General features: G+C 47.1%; 4 protein-coding genes and 1 long non-coding RNA gene across 5 annotated transcripts in view; 3 read left to right on the plus strand and 2 right to left on the minus strand.

Moving 5' to 3' along the window:
• The window catches only part of grk3 (G protein-coupled receptor kinase 3), a 35720-nt gene extending 26681 nt beyond the window's left edge, over positions 1-9039 (minus strand). Inside the window, exon 1 of the mRNA XM_057018968.1 lies at positions 6693-9039. Coding sequence (XP_056874948.1) covers positions 6693-6805 — 113 coding nt within the window. The 5' untranslated portion in view covers positions 6806-9039. The remainder of the gene's footprint in view (positions 1-6692) is intronic.
• Positions 1710-2099, plus strand: LOC130517269 (uncharacterized). Its single transcript, XR_008947675.1, has 2 exons — positions 1710-1834; positions 1911-2099. It is a non-coding gene; the product is annotated as an uncharacterized LOC130517269 (long non-coding RNA).
• Positions 9040-9849: 810 nt separating the features above from the next.
• cryba4 (crystallin, beta A4) lies at positions 9850-15565 on the minus strand. The gene is made up of 7 exons (XM_057019029.1): positions 15427-15565; positions 11525-11681; positions 10938-10981; positions 10713-10831; positions 10458-10599; positions 10205-10347; positions 9850-10088 (listed from the first exon to the last, which is right to left on the minus strand). Exons 3-7 carry the CDS (start codon positions 10974-10976, stop codon positions 9941-9943), a joined length of 591 nt encoding a protein of 196 aa, XP_056875009.1. The 5' UTR covers positions 10977-10981; positions 11525-11681; positions 15427-15565; the 3' UTR covers positions 9850-9940.
• Positions 12840-15772, plus strand: crybb1 (crystallin, beta B1). Its single transcript, XM_057019025.1, has 6 exons — positions 12840-12989; positions 13309-13446; positions 13883-14001; positions 14146-14278; positions 14596-14738; positions 15384-15772. Exons 2-6 carry the CDS (start codon positions 13330-13332, stop codon positions 15559-15561), a joined length of 690 nt encoding a protein of 229 aa, XP_056875005.1. The 5' UTR covers positions 12840-12989; positions 13309-13329; the 3' UTR covers positions 15562-15772.
• Positions 15773-16058: 286 nt separating this feature from the next.
• acads (acyl-CoA dehydrogenase short chain) lies at positions 16059-21634 on the plus strand. The gene is made up of 10 exons (XM_057019007.1): positions 16059-16188; positions 16969-17129; positions 17257-17406; positions 17486-17597; positions 17749-17900; positions 19790-19960; positions 20056-20193; positions 20368-20463; positions 20533-20589; positions 20669-21634. The coding sequence occupies exons 1-10, from the start codon at positions 16161-16163 to the stop codon at positions 20819-20821; spliced, it is 1218 nt and encodes a 405-aa protein (XP_056874987.1). The 5' UTR covers positions 16059-16160; the 3' UTR covers positions 20822-21634.
• Positions 21635-21642: the final 8 nt, after the last annotated feature.

Here is a 21642-nt window from a genome sequence, read left to right on the forward strand (position 1 = left end):
AGGTGCTAATGAGAATGAGACTGGGGAGAATAAATCAATTAGCACACCCCACACAGGCCTATTAACACCACACCAGCATCATCCGTACACCAGAGGCCAAGAGGCTTCACCTGCAATTGTTCATGCATAAACTAGCCTGTGCAAGAAGTGTCTGGACTATACATTTTGTGTAGTCTTGTATGAGAATAAGAGCATTTCGATACTATATAAATGGCATTGGACGCGGATCCATCTAGGACATATGCTGTAAATGCACAATCAACAGGGCTACAGTGAGTCATCTAGAATGATAAGTGTTGATAATTATGCAAATGAAGCTAGCTGTCATGTTGGCCGCCAACAAGTTGGGTGTTTTCAGTTCAATGTTCAAACCATAAAAGCCTTTATTGAACAAACGTCTAATGTAATTTAGGCACCACGGCTGCTCGGGCCTGGTTTGCTTGAAGAACTCTACCAAAACAGGAATGTGATTTCTTACAAACAGAAATGCGATTGATCGCCGATTGAGGCTATAATAATAGTCATGTTGCAAGGCGGTGGAGTTGCCCAAGCAGAAGTATATGCACGTTTTCACACATGAGCCTGCCTAACTTCCCGCCACCTCAGCAAACACTGACGGCAAAGAACGCAGTTTCAGAAGCCGAATTTTTAGTATGTGACTGTCCGCCGTTAAAACCTGGTTAATGCTAGCAGCAAAAGAGCAGCTTCAAAGTGTCCCAACCTGAGATGATGCTGAGAATTCAACAGCTTTGAAAACATTCAAAGCTGTATCAGAAAAGTGGGAATCTTTTCCTAAATCCACTTTTTTTTTTTTTTAATAGTAAAAAGCTACAATTTATCCACATGGTACACCAACAGATGTGTATGGGGAAATTATTGGAAAAGCATAGGAATTTAATGTATGGCTCTCAGACTGCAACTTGTAAAATGTCCAGAAGGACAAGAACAGAAAATGGAATGTGTAGTCGGCACACTTGTAAACTCTCCTTGGAAAGAAGCAGCCAGACACCGTGGCTGTCCAATGTAAACCAACCAGCATGTTTCTACCAGAGCTCCTGTCATCACGGACAGCTTTGCCTCTTCCAAATTACAAATCTAGGCCTGGAAAACAACTCTAGAAATGATTGCTTCTCACATTTGTGCAAGAATCTGTTTATACGAGCACAAGCTGGGTGTCTATTGCGTTACTTTTTTCCTCCGTTCCAACTGTCACACACAGGCACTTTACTGAAACGCCTCCGTGTGGAGAATACATGGCCAGTGAGCCACATCACTGATCATCAGTTAGAATGTACAGCCAAATATACTTAAACAGGTAAATTATTCTTACTACAAAATAAAATACCATGTTAAATTTAAACAATCGAGACCCAAATGGGGTGATAGTGCAAGTTGCTAATGTGTCAAGCTGCATTCAAATGTACCTAGGAAGTAAACACTTCCTCTTTCGGTTGGGGGGGCTTATTTATGGGCCAACTGAATCACAACTGAGTGAGCCTAGATTACTAGTATGGAATGTGTTTACACCCTAAAGAGATTAAAAGGATTCTGTACACCTGATGTTTATCATGAAAACTCTGAAAAATCTCACCACTTATTTAAGGCCACAAATGGGGAATCAAGATTGTAAAGATACAGTTCTTATAATTGTAAAGACACCTTTCTGTAGTGCTGATCTGTGCTGTAGCTGCTCTTATTAGTGCTTGTGCTTTTAGCCCGTAGCTTGTACCTTGTACAGCGTATGCTCAGTCACTGCATGGGTGGATACAGACAAGGTCCATAAGAACACAGGCTGCACCTTCCTTTCGGCTGTACTTACATAATCTGAGCCCCCGTCACATCTGCAGCTGCAGAAAAATGAGCATGTGTGGATCACAAGTGAAATCAGAAAGCAAATTATGAACCAAAAGCTACCAACCCTCGGCGCCGCTGCCTCCGAGGTAATGTCCCACATTTGAAAAGTAGAAAATGCCGACAGCTGTGACCACGAGGGCACGGCAGTACCCTATGCTTGAAGACCCCGACCTTGGGTGATGACCCCTTAGATAACGGCGCATCTCTTAATCGCGCCATCAACTGAAAAAAGAAAACACTGGGGGGGGGGAAAGTATGTCCGAAGTGTGGACTTAATTTTAGACATGATGTTTGGCTGCTGGGTGACTTGTACCACGGTATGTTGACAAGTTTCAAACACGCGAAGTAGGCGTAAAGGCAGCCCTTCCGTTATCCGCCGATCTCCAGAGACAGTCGCCGCATTGTGTCGGTGACTATTTAACACGCCAGAGCGTACATGTGTAAATATTTAACAGATTAACAGGATGCCACTGACATTTCCATAGCTGGGTCTGTGGGCATGTAATTGAACTGTGATGATAACATACCACCTGTTCAAATTTATTTTAGGCTCAACTAGATCTCTAATGGACGCTATAATATTAGCTTATGAGATTTACCAATTATGTGGGTTCTCACATGGCAGTGGAACAATGAAAGTTCAGCCCAAAGATGATACAGGCAGACCAGCGTGACAGACACCAAAACATATGAGCCAGAGATGTTTATTCATGTTTAATCAATCAATATTCATAGATGTTCTCCTCGTGTACATTAGCCTCGCTTTGCCGGAATCAGACAGCCCAATTATTCTTGTTGGTAACTGCACACTAACGTGACAGGTTTTTTTTAGACGGGTAAGTACCTAAAGGTAAGTCACAAATCTCGCTCCGATGTGCACATATCTCACAATTACACTCCGGGAGGCTGTTTGCCTGACATCGGCGGCCAACCGTGTTCCAGGCACGTCAATACGAACTCTGAACACGCAACCAAAGCAAAAAAAAAAACCATCAGCTAAAATGCTTATTGGTAACTGCAGGCCAAATGCCAGCGCTTCTTTAACGCCACGCAGCCTCTACAGCCGCGCTACTCACACGTGAACATCCGCATCTTCGCGCCAGACGGCCGTGCCAAGCACTTTGGCTTGTCTTGCCCTGCATGTGCGCGCCGCCTTTACTTTCTCATGTGCGTGGTTTCCTTTTGTGCTTTGTCTCGCAGCGAAACAGTGAGTCAACCGACGGAGACGGTTCATCGAGAGCCAGCAACCGTCGCGGCCTTTAGACAAGTTCTGACAGCCAAACATCGGCAAAATGTAATGGGTCTATTTTAACTTGTGCACGTTGCGTGTGACTTTGTTTCTCCTTAGGCAATTGTTCTCTTTATCTGGTAAAATATATAGACTTTAAAACCCGTTCTTCTAGCTTCTGCTTAGCCTCCAACATTTCCAAAAAGTGTTTCAAATGGAAGGAAAGGGTTTGTGTGCCATTTTTCAATATGGGGGAACACTTAAAGGAACATGTCATTTCCAGAAAAATGACCAATTTATGCGCTTAAAATGGAGGAAAATTCAATTTAAAAAGAAAGCTAAAGGTGTTCGGTACCGTATTGAACACCTATCAGGCCGTGACATGGCCGCTTCCTCCCGTATCACTTCTTATTTGGATTTCTCCCAGTCGAACGCTCGTCCTCCCCCACCCTAGAAATCTCCGCTGCCTTCAATGTTGCTGACCAAATCTCACCCCACTGCCAGAGAGCATAGCATTGCTGAGAATGTGGCAGCCCGCCGCTACCTCCAAAGAGCCGCTGAAAGCTTTAAATATGCACAACAGGCCTGAACAATGCACACAAAGAACCCAAAGCAATACAAACTACACTTTAAATAAGAGCAAAAAGGCAACTCACGGCTGCAGGGGAGAACCTCGGCATTCTGACACAAAGAAAAACCTTTCAAAGACAGGAACTGACTCTTTTTGTGAGTTTCTCATGCGTGGCAGCTCCACGTCAGCTGCCGGGCTTTGTCAAGTAAGGCTGCCACAAAGCCATCAGAGATCCTCACGTGTTTGACGGCAATCCTCGTCTACCGCACCCCGATGGATGGACCTGTGCTTGTGTTCTTATTGAAGGGTTTCAGAGGGGTTTTTATGACTGAGCGTACGAAAAGGTCTTCACTCCTCCTTCCCAGATATTAGAAGCGGTGAGACACCGCAGTAGCATGGGCCTGGATGAGAAATGTTAATAGAAAATGACCTCTCGCTGCGGGCAGGAGGTCCAGGATGGACCTCTGCGAGCATTATTCCCAGATCCCTTGCAGTCCATTTAAAATTAAAGCAATACCTCTGTGGATCACCTCGAGATGTTTGGGAGCAGAGGCGCTAAACACGTTAGCTCATGCACAGAAGCAATGTGCAGTGTTTGGACGCTTCCGTTTGCACCGATCTTCACCTAAACGCCGATGGGGAACTTTCTGATTACCGTCAACTCATCGATCAGCCGCTCTGGTGTTTACGCTCTGCAGTCGGAGCCTCGCGTCTGCGGATTAGCTTCTCATCATTGTCTCGCAAACTGCATTCTTCACTGGACGTCAGACGAGGAGCCGTGAACTCGTTGAGATAATCCCTATGAGGTGGGATTATCAAAGGCTAAAACACAACACTCAAAATAAAACCTGGCACCGTCGCTTCCTCGGGAAACGCAGGGGGAATCTTCGCTATTTATCTCAGCCCATCGCTGTAACTCTATTAGCCTTGAATCGTATTGTTGCAAATCTGCCGTTAAGCTCGACGGCGTTTAAGCAATTACCGGCTCACCCGATGCTGGTTTTTCTAGATAGGGGACGTGGTGATAAGATTTGGAAAGTGACCAATGATAAAAATCTAAAATTTTGCCACCAGCCCTTGCAAGTAACCCCTCCGCCTTATTTTCCCCCTCAACCTGATATAAGAAAAGGTATTTGTAGGCTGAGGGGCCCCTTTGGTAGATGTTTTAAAGCTCTGTTTTGGGTGCAGTGCAAAGTTAGTTTGATTTAATATCTCCTTGAGAAAAGGCTGCACGATGCACAGAATTATCCTGCTCCGTCTTTTCAATATCGCTAAGCTAACTGTTGGGTAGCAGTTGGCAAGACATGGGTATTTAGTGTTATTACAGGCTGAAAATTACCTTTGCTTATTAAATTTATGATTAAAATTCCAAATTCCTCGCCTCTTTAGATGGCTGTTGATCCCTAAACATCCTGACAACCTGCCTCTTCATCCTTCCCTCATTAAAAATCTTAATTTGGATCACAAAGTGCAATGTTGCTCCAAATTTTCTGCAGAGCAGAAACTACAGAGCAGTTTATGTCCAAAAGCCTTCCACGCTGCCTGGCAGCAGTTTAGCTGCCGACCCTACGAGTGGGCGAGATCCTGTTTACTTGTTGATATTGCCTTTATTTTTGCATCTCTACCATCCAAAAACACCACTGTCACTGCTAGACACCGGCTGTCTGATGACGTCCAAATAATAAGCTCGTAAATATTTAAAAAGTGCATCAGCAGATGGCATTGGTGGAAGTTTCTATTAGAACTTTTTTCCGGCAGCTCTGCTCGACCTAACCAACCAAGTCCCCCCCCCCCTTCCCCAACACTTGATACATCAGGTATATTTACCGTACATCTATGCAGAAGTAAAAGAAAAGTAAATTACTGGCATGTGTGATGTAACATCCATATGCAAACCCTGTTAATTATCATGTATATGCAAAGTAAGCCAACAATGGCAACGTCAGACTACTTATGTAATGTATAGATTACAATTTAAAAATATTTCCTGGTAATTTAATCTTCTTCCTTGTTGATGGCGACTGTTCACTAGAGCATTTAATTAGTCTTTACAGAATACGCTTTAATGAAATCATGTTAGCTGCTACCGTGTGGATGGCCGCTGCTTTCTGCTGACCCGCCAAGACAAAGCAGGAAGTGAATCAGTAACCAGCCTCCTCCAAATTACCTTGGTTTAAATATAATGGTTGTCAACTTGTGTAAAACACCTCAAATCATTATGTAGGGACTGTGGGTTTTAAGCGCGCACGTGGGCGTTTCGATTGCAGGTTTAATAAATGTGAAGTTTGTCCCACATGGCCCAAGGCGTGCGTTCAACCAAATCCGACAATTGTGCTGTATAATCGGCTCCGGTTCACACAAGTTCTGCCGCTCGACTCCACCAAATATGCAAAAACTTAAATTCAATCCAGAGTAACAGAGACCTACCACAACCAAATTCAAACCACATCCTCTCCCATCGAACATTAAACATGGTCGTACGTGTCGAGCGCAGCCCGAGCAGGATACCAAACCCAGACATAAATGCTGTTAAACGCAAATGACGGGGGTTCGAGCTCATTTCCTGGCCTTGTGCTGGTGTTTGCAAAGGGAACAGCGTGGCTCCGGCTGCATCGACCTGCTCATACGGTGTCAAACGCACGCAGGCGAGACAGAGCTGCACGGATAAAACATGTGACACGGCACAACATGTTTGACTGCATTTAAAAACAAACCTGCCAACAAAAGCACCCGACGTTCTGCATGAACCACAAGCAGCCGCCTGTAAGGTGAAGGCAAGTTAACTTCTATGGAAGTTATAAGCGTAAGCTGACATACATGATGCCAGGGAGGGGAAGTCATCTGAGCTGAGAAGCTCTATAAGCATCTTTAAGGTGGTATTTACAGCAAAGACCTGGGTTTGGGAGGAAGCACGCCTGCATTTAGCTCCCTATATGGCTGCATAGCGTGCACAAAAGAGGCATCTGCTTGACAGGCAAACAAACACAAGCTTGAGGAGGGCTGCAGTGCAACATGAAAGCTCTTAGCAAATGTGGTTACCTGGGCTCGGGTAGGATGATTTTCTTACTCGCCCGGGCCGCTGGAGTAGACTTGCTCTTCTCCATCGCCATCAAATAACTGACATCGGCGAGCACTGCTTCGAGGTCCGCCATCTTCCGACCCTGGGACAATCAAATCAATAAAATAGCCGAAATTATGAGGGGGGGTGCAGTTCTGTTGCTTCGGGGAAGGGGGGAGGATCAGAAAGCGCAATGTCCTCCGCCAGATATGAGCAACATCAAGCGCCAAAGTGCGCGACAAGGCCGGCAGATCGGACGGCGGTTCCGACCATGGAACGGAATGGTGTCGTTGTCTCCGGCGGCGGCGCGTTCACTTCGCCTCAAACTACCATCGTGGTGACTGGAGACGCAAATTCAGGGGGAAGACATGGGTTGACAGGTTCCTGGAGAATTAGACCGTCACTAGGGCCGCTGGATCACTGTTCTTTTAATCCCATGAAGTGCAAAAAAACCGCAGGCGTGCGTGGGGGAAAATCACGCAAAAAAAATAACAACGTGCACTCGTTTTCAGGCCCCCTGTCTTAAAGTATCGTGATATATCTCGCTGAATGCTAGATGCACCAGATGCTGACAGCTGTCAAATCCTACAGGTCTCTGGGGACTTTACTGGTCCTCTTGCTGGAGATGCTTCCAAACGAATGGTCGGTCTCCAGTGCGGCATGTGTCTCGGGCTTTTCCCCTCATGTGGAAACACCGAAAAAATGCTCCGATTTTAGTCGGGTGGCTGCACAGCGAAATGGGACTGGGTCCTTCTGTGCCCCGAAAGCGAAAAAAGGGGAAGCGTTTCCGGAATAAACCAGACACACGTGTGGTTCTGGTTCTTCTTCTCACCCAGCGAGGCGGAAAAATGGAAATTCAAGAGGGAGGACAGTCGGTGACAGGTTGAAATGTCTTATCGGGGTGCTCGTCCGCCGTCCTATTATCGCAGCTGGTGCGCTAAAATTCTAATCTCTCAGCCGCGCACTGTTGCGGATCGGAGCCGACTGGATCAGGTTAGCGACGGGCCAGGAGTCATTATTATTGGGGCGTCATTAAAGCATACATGCCGCTGTTGTTGTTGCCGTCGTCGCTGGTTGACTTCCTGTGTTCCGACGGCTTGAACGTTCCCTAAAGGCTCATCAATCAGAAGAAATATCCATAAAGACGGGGGTTCAAACGTCCTTAAATGCTCGGCACCGAAATCAGTCCAGAGTGCAAGCGCCAAATTGAGCCGAATCCACACGCTGAAATGTAATTTACCGTAGCCTGCTGGCAACTGTCGATATTTGGGTTCGTCAGCTAGTTAGCCTCCACGCTAGCTAGCGAAATGAAACCTGTTAGCAAGCAGGCTAACTACCAGATATAGAGGAATGATTAACCAATTAATACACCCAAGAGCAGCGATCTTCCTTCACCGCCTGCACGAAAATATCCTCGTTGTCAGCATTAAACGCGGCCAACACCAGGCAGCCCAAGAGCAACTCTGCCTGGGTGGTTTAGTTATGGTTGAGCTAACGACGAATAAACCGACTCCTATTGGGGGGAATCCTTGCAATGATTTGGGAGGAATAGCAGTCTTCGACGGTCCGGTGGCTTTAAAAACAAAGGCCAATTCGCAAAAGATAATCCATAGCTGATTGCTGGGTTAACGCGACCCCAAGCGTCGGGGGGACCCTCCTTGCCTGGAGACCCGATGCAGAGCTACTGACTGTGGGCTGACGATGACGCCGATGGTGAAGAAGGGGAGAGCGTCGGGACATTAAAATCGGCTGCCCGGCGACGGCTCGAACGGCAACTTTTCCTGGTCGCCGTCAACTGTGATTAACTACCAAGACAATGGGGCGGACAGCACATTTGTTTCCCCCGGGCAATGTCAGCCAGCCACCGAGCTGCAGCGTTAGAGGGATTCTCCGATAAATCGACCCCGCAGATCTCGACAGCCAAAAACACTGCGACGGGGAACCGAGCGGGTCGTCACACCGCTGCCGCCAGCGACTCTCGCCTCGCGGGCAATCCGTGCCGGTGGCGCCCGGAGAGCGGAGCTAAGAGGCTAAACTAAGTGCCGTTTCGTTGCGTTCCGCTCCGACGTTGACTCAGAGTGCCCGGTCCGGACGGTGAAACAGTCTGCTCGGAAGCTTCTCTGAAGTCCCTCTGCTGTGTATTTTCTTGGTATTTTGCTAGCACAGCGGCACTACTTCTCGCTTCGTGCTTCACTTCCTCCCACTGCGGCGGAGAGACGCGCGCAAAACCCGGAGCTGGCGTCCGCGGAGCGGAGCGGAGCGGAGCGGCTGTGCTGAGGCAGCAGTGGTGGACGGGAGGTCGCTTGGACGTGTGATCGGCCTCACAAACCTTGTTACTTTTCTTATTTTACGATCAGGTGTCGGCCTATATGCTAATATGGACCTGCGTGTTAAGCAAACGTTCCTCCATCCCAGTGTCACGTGATGGTTATGCTTCTTTTAAATACAGAAATACAGGAAACATGCTTACTGCGTAAATATTAATTTAGATTAGTCAGGAAATTGTAGACGTGGACTGACGAGTAAAACCTAATGGCAGTTCAAAACCTTGAAAGTCGAATTACATCTTAAGACGTGTCGCTATTATTTGCTTTCCCCCTATACTGAATCGATCCAGTCACGATTTAATGACATTTTTTATCAAAAGCAGCAGCGTGAATGTGGCGTTTTGATGGAGACGCAGCGCCGCTCTCTGGTTCATGGCGGTACTGCAACTATCAAAACCGTTTAGGTTATTTACAAAATAAACATGACGAAAATATCCAAAAGAAGGGGTGTAAGTATTCATAAAAGCTTTTAAACCGAAACTATCATACTAAAGAATTCAGTGTAGAGTTATCAAAATGTTTGTACCTATATTATTAAAATGGTGGGTTATCAAAGTCTTTCAGTAATCAATCAAGCACAATCTTGAGTTTAATTTTCTTTGAAAGTTAGTGAATTGAAAGTTAGCAATTCCATTAATCCATTGCTTTTCATTAAATGCCATTTAGTGTTATTGATGGGTATTCTAGAGCCTTTCCCAGCAGTCACAGCACTATATTTTTTAAAGTCTTCGACTGACCGTCTCAAGCAAAACTCTAAATCTAAAGCTAATCAACAAGAAAGAAGTAGAAATTGTACATGGGTGGAAATCAGTAAGGTTTAAGAAAGACAGTTTATTCAGCACCGAGAATCAGAATGGAGCAAAAGGTGAAGGGTCACATGGGTAAAGAGGGGTTGGAGTCAGTTACTGCTGAATTCTGCGGATGGACTGGATCTGAGGGGTTTGGCAGTGGGACCCAAACTCCTTGAAGTGTTTGAACTCCCCACAGTGACGATCACACTCCATGATATACTGGTATCCACGGTAACCAGGATACTGGTAGCACACAAATCTGTTGAGAAATAACAGAGACGGAAGTTCTGAAGAAATGTTGCAAAACACGATGTTGTGAAAGACTAACTAAGATTGATGTGAAGTGATGTCGGTGCAGCCGTTGAGGTCACTCACGCTCCAGACTGGACCTTGAGAGAGCCAACTTCATTGTTGCACCAGCCCATGGCCTGGAGGGAGGGATAGTCATCACTGAGCTCACCCTTACGGCCCAGGAAGTTCTCACGCTCAAAGATAGTCATACGGCACTCTCTGTGGTTCTGGAGGTAGGGGGACAGAGCAAACACAATGACAAACAACAAGGTCGGCTCGTTTTTCAGGATCAAATCCGATGCCGGAAATAACGGCGAAAGGACGCGCGGAGTCTTACAGCGCAGGCGATGGGTCTGAAAGAGGTCAGCCTCTCAATGTGGTAGGCGTTGCTGCCCCCGAAAGCATCGCACTGGGGGTACTCTCCCCTCTCCAGCACAAACTGCTGGCCCTGGTAGGAGGCGTGCTCGTAGCCCACCCAGCTGCGGAAAAAGCCGGAGATTGTGTGTAAAGGATAGCTGCTTCCTCCTGGCCTCTGTCTGTCTGTTTTTTAGCTGTAACACTGTTTTTCCTGTGTGTGTGTCTGCTCACTCACGCTCCGCTCTCCACTCTGAGCGAGCGCACAGTCTCGAAACCAAACTCCATCACATTGCAGCACTCAGAGGTGAACTCGTGGCGCCGGCCCTGGAAGCACTCTTCATCGAAGACAATGATCTGCCAGGGAAATGGAGGCGTATGAGCTGATGCTGACACATAAAACACTTTAGATTGTTTGCTTGTTTATGGGAAATACCCTGAAAATCTGGGTTTTTAGACTCACCTTCCAGTGGCCTGAAAACTTGGTACAATGGTGCGTCATCTTTCCTAGAAAGTTGAAAGTGAAAACAACACACTTGGTAAAAAGATAGAAATTACAAAAAGGATTGCGCAGCAGAGAGTTTGTCATTAGACTGAGCGGGAACTCAAACATGAACCCTGATGAGAGAAGATCTCCACCAAAGGTCACACCTGAAGTGAAACATTCAATCCTAACATTTGCACAAACAACAATTCCCATAACCACAACAGCAGCCACATAGCTTTCAGAGGAACAGAACTGGACTCAGCGGGCAATTCTTAGAATGAAAGTAGTTTTTTTTTTAAAAAAGCCAGCGCTTTCTTGTAAACTTCTCTCCAGCCGCCCACTCTATCTCTTTATCGTATTATTTTTGCTCATTTCCTTCTGCCTCTGGGGTTTTTCCACCATCGCCTCACTTTATCTCACCCGTCTGGGCCTGTGTTGGCTCCCATGTTTGGGAATGATGCGTGAGGTGTGTGGTTATGGGAATGCGGGGGCCTGTTGCTCAACCCAGGCCTGCTGCTGCCCACCCCGCCTGGGCCCTGCTGGGTAACGGGACAGGGACTCACCTTGCTTGGATGCTCTTGGGTTGTCCTGCCGTGAGAGTGAGAACAGCCACGCGCCCCCACCCTTTTAAAGCCTCCCCTGGCATGGGGCCACGCTGAAAGCCCCGGCTCAGCAGCAGGGAGGGGCTCTGCGCTTTGTCCCCCCTCGACAAAAGCTAATCTGTTGAGGGGCAGAAGTGCAGACGCCACATTATCACCTTGGTTGGAAGACCTAGAAAGAGACTGAAGGTCTAATGAGGGTCCCTGAGAAAACATTAAGGGTCAAGGATGAGAAAAATGGCCTCAGCACAAATGAAAATTATTCAAAATGCTCTGAAAAGTGATTTGTTGTTATTGATTATATGTCAGAAATATCCAGGTGTTAGGGGACATTTCGGCCTCTGCTGTTTACGTCAGTGAGTGACGCACTGAGTGGCGCACGCTAATGTGTGGGATATCTGGAAAAAAAAGGGGAAATTGTGAATATCGAGTTCAGGATTTGACGAGCAGCCATGAGGAGGCTACCCAGATGTTGCTGGACCTGAGCACCGCGGCTTGAAGCCCACCCAGAATGCAACTGGAACCCACCGATTACGCATCGGGATTAGTTCATACCTAATCTGTGCAGGTCAAACATGAGTTAATCCTGCCTCCATGATAGAAATGACAACCGTTGAGGTGACATAATCCAGATTTAACAGTGCAGTGGGTCTGTAATCACTAAATAGTTGGGTTAAATTTATAAATGAATCACATGTCAGATGGATTAACTGTTGCTTCCCCACTAGTGACCTGAAATTAAAAATCAAATATGAATTTTTCCAGCTGATATGTCACTGTCATCTGCAGAATCCCTTGAAACTAACAATTGATGTCTTTTTGTGAGCTCAAAATGAGTTTTTGTGTGATCATTTGGAGATTATGGTCCCAAAACTGGGGATAGAAGCTTGTAAATACTGTGGTACATATGATTCAATGCTTTTGTCAGACCTACCATTAAAAACATACTATTCTGATTCTATTGTTGATTGTATTGTTGTAGATATTTGGAAAATAATGGTGAAATTTCTGAGATGGACTGGTACAGCCTTAAAGAAAATGAAAAAGTGACAACACGGTTCAGGTAGTTCTGTTTAGTTTTTTTTTAGAAAACAAGTTATTTGTTCCTCTTTGTGCATGCTGGGCCTTCACATTCCTCCTGGCACTATAGATGACAGTCCTGCCACCCCAACATGACCGAGAATGTCCCTCTCAGCACTTTCCTTTGACAGCAAAACGCTTACAGGCTGGGTAGTGGGCCCGATGGGGTTTCTGGGCTATGTGATGACCCGGTGGCTTTGTGGAGGACCAACAGTGATGACGAGAGTCATTCTATTGTGTCGCCAGCTTCTACGTTTGGCCTTTGCCAGAGTATAAAAGCTGGGGTCGAGCATTGGAGGGACCAGCACGAGCCAGCCTCCCTCACACGGCACTGCAAGCTGTAACGCAGGTAAGGACACACGGACACAGACATGCACAGCAGAACATCCAGCGTACATGGAGAGCCAGGGCCCGCTCCCTGCCCACCACAGCCAGGGAAGTCATCCACACCCTGGGGAAACGGCCCAAATAACAAGTCAACTTCCCAAATAAGCCTCCCACATAAGCAACATACTTGTGCTTTAACGCAACTCTAAACATGGTCCAAACCTCCCTCACCCACTGTGAAGACCTCCCCGGGGCCACTCTCACTCATCCCTCTAATTCTGTCACTTTTGTTTACACCTCTATTTCTATACATCCCCTTTGTCTGCCTTCATCTTCCATAGACTCTCCTGAAGCCCCTCACCATGTCGCAGACCGCCAAGTCCGCCTCCAGCCAGGGCACCGATGCCAAGGACAAGGGAGCCCCAGCTGCCTCCAGCAAGGCCACCAAGACTGGCGAGCCTAGCATGGGATCCTTCAGAGTGAGTTAGCATCTTGTCTACAGGATCCGGTTGAGAACACATTACAAGGGAAATATGGACTTCCACTGAACTCCAGTGGTTTTTTTTAATACCGTTTAAGGCTTAATGTTGTGTGGAATTAATTTAATGGGGCATTTATATTACACCTATACAGGGCAGCTTTTGTAGTGGTTAAATATTTCTACCATCGCATGCCTCTACTATTAGAATTATATACTGTTAGAATTTAAAGAGGAAATGAGATTATACGACCGCATTATTGTTGTCATATATGGCGTGTATGTTTGTATATTACCGCTGCCTCTATTTATAATGGCTGCGGAGGTTTTATTCGGATTGTAGGCTTGTTTTGATGCACCTACAACACATTTAGATGATAAAAATGTGACAAAACCACCACCTTCTGCCGTTCACTTATGCCGTTTCATCCCTGCAGATCCTGCTGTTCGACCAGGAGAACTTCCAGGGCAGGATGGTCGAGGTCCAGAATGAGTGTATGAACGTGTGTGACCATGGCATGGATAGAGTGCGTAGTATCATTGTGGAGAGCGGCCCGTAAGTGGACCGTTTGTCTGAGCGGCTGCAGACAGACTAAGGAACCATATGTTTCTTTTGCATACCTTGTATCCTGAATAATTTTCCTCTCTTGTCCTCACCCCACTTGTGCCCCCCCTGCGCCTGGTGGACCCTCCTCTCTAGCTTTGTTGCCTTTGAGCAGACTAACTTCCGTGGGGAGATGTTCATCCTGGAGAAGGGAGAGTATCCTCGCTGGGATACCTGGAGCAACTCCTACCGCAGTGACCACCTCTTGTCCATCAGGCCCATCCGCATGGTGCGTTCAACAATGCAAATACATATTTATCATCGTATTTACTATCCATGTTCAATTAATTGTTTATTTCAGCGTGTTACGGTCATTTAAGATAAATTCAAATAAGTTCTCTACTACGCACTGAAAGTTACAACTTTATAGCACCGAGTGAACATGTTGATGCTACAATAAGTAACTAGAGATTAATATTAGATGACATCAACCGGATGCCGTGAATCTAATTTCATGCCAGTGTGTTAACTAGATGCAGATGCATTTCAGTCAACCGTTACTGGCATACCCTCTCTCCCATCCCACGTCTCATTTCCTCCCTGCAGGACAGCATGGAGCACAAGATCTGCCTGTTTGAGCTCTCTGACTTCAAGGGCAACAAGATGGAGATCCAGGAGGATGATGTGCCCACCCTCTGGGCGCATGGCTTCTGTGACAGAGTGGGCAGCGTGAGGGTGTCAGGAGGAGCGTAAGTACACGAGTACATGAGTGCGCACACGCACACACACGGAAAAAACAAAGACAGAATAGCTTGAGGCTAAAAAAAGAGGATCGGCTCACAAACAGGAAGCAAATGTGCTCATTTTCCCTGAATAAATCCAGTACAGACTCTGCATTGAAATCATTGTTTTAACTATTATCACTGGATGCCAGCGGCCACCGCGTGATCATAAAAATAACATTATCACAAGGCTTTCAGCAGACTGCGATGTTGTAGCTTTGTTGGCAAATTTGTAACAAGATTTTTATAGAACCTTAAACATATTCTGCCATCATCAGCAGTGATGATCTGGTTAATGTTTGCTAGGATTCCTCCACAGATACAGTCAGCCCCAATGTCATCTTGGTCATGTGCTACATGTGTTTTATCGAAAAAAGAAATCTCCATAATCAACAAGAAGCTCCCATATCTAGAACATTAAAGCTCTAGCCCTGAAGAATTTCCAAAGTAATGATCTTAAAATCACCATGCAGTATGTTTAATGTCACATAATCTTCATCATCTGCATTTTGGAAGTTTTATACACAATGCTAGAATCTCCTCAAGCTTTTTTTAGATAAGGCTTTAGGGATACCATGCGCCATTCATCCTCATCCTTTCCATGTCTCTCAGGTTCGTGGGTTACCAGTACCCTGGATACCGAGGCTACCAGTACCTGTTTGAGTGTGGTGAATACAGACACTACAACGATTTCGCCGCCTTCCAGCCCCAGATCCAGTCCATGCGTCGCATCAGGGACATGCAGTATCACCAGAGAGGATGCTTCAACGTCACCTCTGCCAGCAAGTGAACAGCCTGCTGACCCCTGGGTGCCGGCGTAGCCGCGCAGCACTCTCAGCATTTTAGTTCCACAGAGGCCCCCCACTGTCTCCAACCCTTGCTGAAAAATCCACCATCATCGCTCCATCCCTGAGGGAAGACAGAATGAGAGCACATATACAGGACAACCTTAAGTGACTTTTTATGGTGCTAAAAATAAATGTGTTCTGAAAAAAAGACAATTCCTTGGCTGGATTATGATTATTATTATTATCATAATTGCATTATATTGTTTTTATGACGATAATGAAGCCATTTATGTCATAGGAAAAGTAATTATTTTGTAGAGTTTTTGCTACTTCTATTGGCTTCTTACAATGAACCACAACGGGAGGGGGAGGCTGCGATGTGTATTGTGAAGTATTACTGAGCAGAGTATGGGGGGGTGTCCAAGAAATATCTTTAACACTGATGAGTTTCTAATTATTTAACTAATTCCACCATTCATTAAATCGTGCAACGATAAACTACAAAGATGGTCGCAAATACACATAATTCCGATGACCGTAAACGCACCACCACGGTTACGAGCGATAGCTCCCTTAGCAGCTAACCAAGAAAAGGGAAACCATGGCTGCACTCTTTAAAGCAAGAAGCGGTGAGTTAAGCAGTTAAAGTCGAGTAAAAATGACCGTAATAATACGACGCAACCTTTATACCCTGGGGAAATTCTAGGGTTAAATATATGAGACGCTTGTTGTGTAATTGGATTGAAATAGCTTTGTGCAATATCAGTGACAAACCTAGATAGCATAGCTTGCTATGTAACCAGCGCATAGACCGAAATCAATGTTTTAAAAAAGCATTGTTGTAATGTTAATTTAATGCTCTTACCGTTGTCTGATAGGACCAATTGCTACTTCTGACTGACAGCTAAGCAATCTGGCAGTTGTGCTTAAAATGTGATGGTGATACTAATATGGATTGACAGCTTTAAACTAAACTGCAACTTTGCTTTTTGCAATTTGTTGCTTTGGGAACGCACTTGATTGGGTTTACTTTACATTTTCCCAAAAAAGCTACTGGGGAGACCCGAAGGTGAGTGGCGAGGTTGACCTTTCCCCTACATAACGCCACGCTCGTTATTGGTCCTGTGACGTCATGACGCAGGCTGGACTTCCGCCTTAATAACAATAAGCATCTATATATTGATTTGACCTGAATGAAACATAGTGAATATGATTCCAAAAGAACACTTTTTTTTTGCATTCTATGATCATTTATGAGACTAGTAAAACATAAAAACATTTGATGCTTTTACTAATTTGTGTACACTACCTGTACGTATGTACAAATGACACTTCTCTAGGTGGTTAAAGACAATGGCATTTCTGTGGGTGGTGTTCTGACCGTTCTTCTGCCACTTTCTGCCCTGCAGCTCTTCACCTGTGCCTCCGCAGTTGCCGAGGTCTGTCTCAATTGGCAGAGCTACCGGAGATGCATCAGATGTTGAGACAAACGTGCAGAGACTATGCAGAGAGAGAACTGACACCCATTGCTGCTAAGCTCGACAAAGAGCATGTATATCCTGCCAAACAGGTAAACACACACATCTTTAACCAGCATGTTTTACATAACGAAAGCTATAAGATGCCATGGTCTCCACCTGGATGTGTCTTATTCTAGATTTAACGTGTTAAAGTCATCTATTTTGCAAATAATCCAGATTCAGGAGCTGGGGGCACTGGGGGTGATGGCCATGGAGGTTCCAGAGGAGCTGGGTGGAGCTGGGATGGACTATCTGGCGTACTCCGTGGCGATGGAGGAAATCAGCAGAGGCTGCGCCAGCACTGGGGTTGTGGTCTCTGTCAATAACGTGAGTACCCCTGGAAGCACGGACACATGTGTGAATATGCGACTGGTGGAATGACGTGATTCACACGCTCTGCTCTCAGTCTCTCTACATTGGGCCGATTTTGAAGTTTGGTTCGGAAGAGCAGAAGCAGCAGTGGATCACGCCGTTCACCAGCGGCGAGCAGGTGGGCTGCTTTGCCCTTAGCGAGCCTGGTAAATATGCCCCCACTGTCCACGTAGTCTTCAGTCTGAAGTTAGATGCGTTCTGTTGTTTGAATCATTATGTTGTTTCAGTCATTCAGACATCTTCAACTCTAATAATCACTGCTTGAGTGTAACTACAATAATTGAATCTGAACCACAGGTAACGGTAGCGACGCAGGTGCAGCCTCCACAACAGCCTATCAGGAGGGAGACGAGTGGGTGCTGAACGGAACCAAAGCCTGGATCACCAACTCCTGGGACGCATCCGCCACTATTGTGTTCGCCACCACAGACAAGAAGCTCAAACACAAGGCATGACGCAGCTGGGTGTAGACGTGCACCGCGTGGATAAAAATAGGACTGATTAGTCATTGGGACTTTGCTGCTAGAGCCAGACTTTCGGACGGCCTCGAAAAGGTTCTGGACCACCATCCGGCGTCTGAGGAGGGGGAAGCAGTGCACTGTCAACACTGTGTATAGTGGTGATGGTGTGCTGCTGACCTCAACTCGGGATGTTGTGGATCGGTGGAAGGAATACTTCGAGGACCTCCTCAATCCCACCAACACGCCTTCCAGTGAGGAAGTAGGGCCCGGGGACCTGGAGATGGGCTCTCGTATCTCCGGGGCTGAAGTTGCCGAGGTAGTTAAAAAACTCCTCGGTGGCAAGGCCCCGGGGGTGGATGAGATCCGCCCAGAGTCCCTTAAGGCTCTGGATGTTGTAGGGCTGTCGTGGTTGACTCGACTCTGCAACATCGCGTGGACATCGGGGGCAGTGCCGCTGGATTGGCAGACCGGGGTGGTAGTCCCTCTTTTTAAGAAGGGGGACCGGAGGGTGTGTTCCAACTATAGGGGGATCACACTCCTCAGCCTCCCTGGCAAGGTCTATTCAGGGGTACTGGAGAGGAGGGTCCGCCGGATAGTCGAACCTCGGATTCAGGAGGAGCAATGTGGTTTTCGTCCTGGGCGTGGAACAGTGGACCAGCTCTACACCCTCAGCAGGGTCTTCGAGGGTACATGGGAGTTTGCCCAACCAGTCCACATGTGTTTTGTGGACTTGGAGAAAGCATTCGACCGTGTCCCCCGGGGGGTCCTGTGGGGGGTCCTCCGAGAGTATGGGGTGTCGGGCCCGCTGATACGGGCTGTCCGCTCCCTGTACGATCGGTGCCAGAGTTTGGTCCGAATTGCTGGCAGTAAGTCGAACTCGTTTCCGGTGAGGGTTGGCCTCCGCCAGGGCTGCCCTTTGTCACCGATTCTGTTCATAATTTTTATGGACAGAATTTCTAGGTGCAGTCATGGTGTTGAGGGGATCCGGTTTGGTGACCTCAGGATCGCGTCTCTGCTTTTTGCGGATGATGTGGTCCTGTTGGCTTCATCGGCCCGTGACCTCCAACTATCACTGGATCGGTTCGCCGCCGCCTGTGAAGCGGCTGGGATGAGAATCAGCACCTCCAAATCCGAGGCCATGGTTCTCAACCGGAAAAAGGTGGAGTGCCTTCTCCGGGTAAAGGAGGAGATCCTGCCCCAAGTGGAGGAGTTTAAGTACCTCGGGGTCTTGTTCACGAGTGAGGGAAGAATGGAGCGGGAGATCGACAGGCGGATCGGTGCGGCGTCCACAGTAATGCGGGCTCTGCACCGGTCCGTTGTGGTGAAGAGAGAGCTGAGCCGAAAGGCGAAGCTCTCGATTTACCGGTCGATCTTCGTTCCTACCCTCACCTATGGTCATGAGCTTTGGGTAATGACCGAAAGAACAAGATCACGGGTACAAGCGGCTGAAATGAGCTTTCTCCGTAGGGTGGCTGGGCTCTCCCTTAGAGATAGGGTGAGAAGCTCTGCCATCCGGGAGGAGCTCGGAGTAGAGTCGCTGCTCCTCCGCGTTGAGAGGAGCCAGATGGGGTGGCTTGGGCATCTAGTCAGGATGCCCCCTGGACGCCTCCCTGGTGAGGTGTTCAGGGCATGTCCCTCCGGTAAGAGACCCCCGGGGAGACCCAGGACACGTTGGAGAGACTATGTCTCTCGACTGGCCTGGGAACGCCTGGGGATCCCTCCGGATGAGCTAGAGGAAGTAGCTGGGGAGAGGGAAGTCTGGGATTCTCTCCTTAGGCTGCTGCCCCCGCGACCCGACCCCGGATAAGCGGCAGAGAATGGATGGATGGATGGATGGACTTTGCTGCTATTTGTTTCCCGCTTCTCTGTGTCTGCAGGGTATCAGCGCGTTCCTGGTCCCCATGCCACACCCAGGGCTTTCCCTGGGGAAGAAAGAAGATAAGCTAGGCATCAAAGCTTCGTCCACTGCTAACATAATAATGGAGGACTGCAGGATACCCCTGAGCAATATGCTGGGCCCTCGTGGCGCCGGATTCAAGATTGCTATGGTCTGTACACATTTCTTTTGTAAATACAAGACAATGTCGAGCAGAAATCTGATCATTGGCCTGTTGAGTTTAAACTGCTTCTCCACGCCACTCAGCAAACCTTAGACAGCGGAAGGATCGGCATCGCGTCCCAGGCTCTTGGTATCGCACAGGCGTCTCTGGACTGCGCTGCAGACTACGCACAAAAACGCAACGCATTCGGGGCCCCCATCAGCAAGCTGCAGGCCATACAGGTAAAACCCTCTCTGATTTTTGCAGTATAGACTGAGGTTTTAACAACCTCCAAACTGAGTTCCATGCCTCATCCTGAAGGTTTAAAACCTGTCGGACTACATGCGACTGACATCCTTTTGTTGACAGAGCCACACATCAGGAAATCTAATGTTGTCTTTTTGTTACTGTTTCAGTTTAAACTGGCTGACATGGCTGTGGCCATAGAGAGCGCGCGCCTGCTGACGTGGAAAGCTGCAATTCTTCGCGATTCCAAGAAACCCTTCACCAAGGTACAGATCCGAGGTTAAACAGTACGATAGTTTTAAACCGTTCCATTTCTGAACCCTTTTCACCTTCAGGAAGCAGCCATGGCCAAATTAGCAGCCTCAGAAGCAGCCACCTACTGCTCCCATCAGGTGAGGAAATGATAACCCAAGATGCAGATGCTTTTAGAGAAACGCTTTTAGCTTAACTGCCTTCTCTTGTTCACACCAGGCGATACAGGTCCTCGGGGGAATGGGGTACGTGTCGGACATGCCTGCTGAAAGGCACTACCGCGACGCTCGTATCACGGAGATCTACGAAGGCACCAGTGAGATCCAGAGGCTGGTTATCGCTGGCCAGTTACTAAAGGAGTACCAGTCATAGACATGTGAGAACGGACATAAAATCTCTGATCCCATCCTCAGAAAGACAACGAATGCAGTCAGGCGTGAGAGGCTGGCCTGCAACAGTCCAGAGCTTCTCGGACAGACTCTTTTTAATGTTAGATAAATGACTTCAAACACTTCCTCGCTGCAGGTGCCATGCACAACAAGTACATGTACAAAATGGTTGTTATATAAAAGCATTGAATTCGTATGTTCAAGTATTGTCACGTTTTCAGTTTGGTGCCTCAATTCAGAGCTTTGACAGAAGAGGGCGCCAGTGTGCCTTAACGCATCTGTTAAATAATGTCAAGCCAGTGGCAAGTTGTACTTAAAAAATAATAATAATTAACATCTGTCAACAGACCGTGAATGACAGTTCTGTAGGAATTCTGGTATACCTCAAATGTTAATCTATTTTGATGACTGTGCACAGAGGATTTAATGATGTAATGGACAGCATACTCTCAGAACTAGGGCAGGTCATAGGAATAATTTCAGTTCCTAGAGTGTGCTGACACTAACCCTGACTCAGATCCAAACGGAACAGCCCTGCCAGCCTGTTTTTCTCACTCTGAATGTCTCATGCAGTGACTCGCCTCCATCCCTGTCCAGGATGCCTTGTTTACACACTGACTGGTCCACTGGTCCAGATCTGGGCAGGCTTCCTGAATCTGCAGTTGCACCCTGTTGATTGCTCTAATCACGATGGTGTGCACTGGGTGCATTGTTCTAGCTGCGCCGGGGTCTTGATTATTTATGCAGATATGTTTGTTTCCTTTATTACACAAATAATAAAAACTGGATGATAAAATACTGTTT

This window comes from Takifugu flavidus, chromosome 20, assembly GCF_003711565.1.
Source record: "Takifugu flavidus isolate HTHZ2018 chromosome 20, ASM371156v2, whole genome shotgun sequence".
NCBI classification, from domain to species: domain Eukaryota; kingdom Metazoa; phylum Chordata; class Actinopteri; order Tetraodontiformes; family Tetraodontidae; genus Takifugu; species Takifugu flavidus.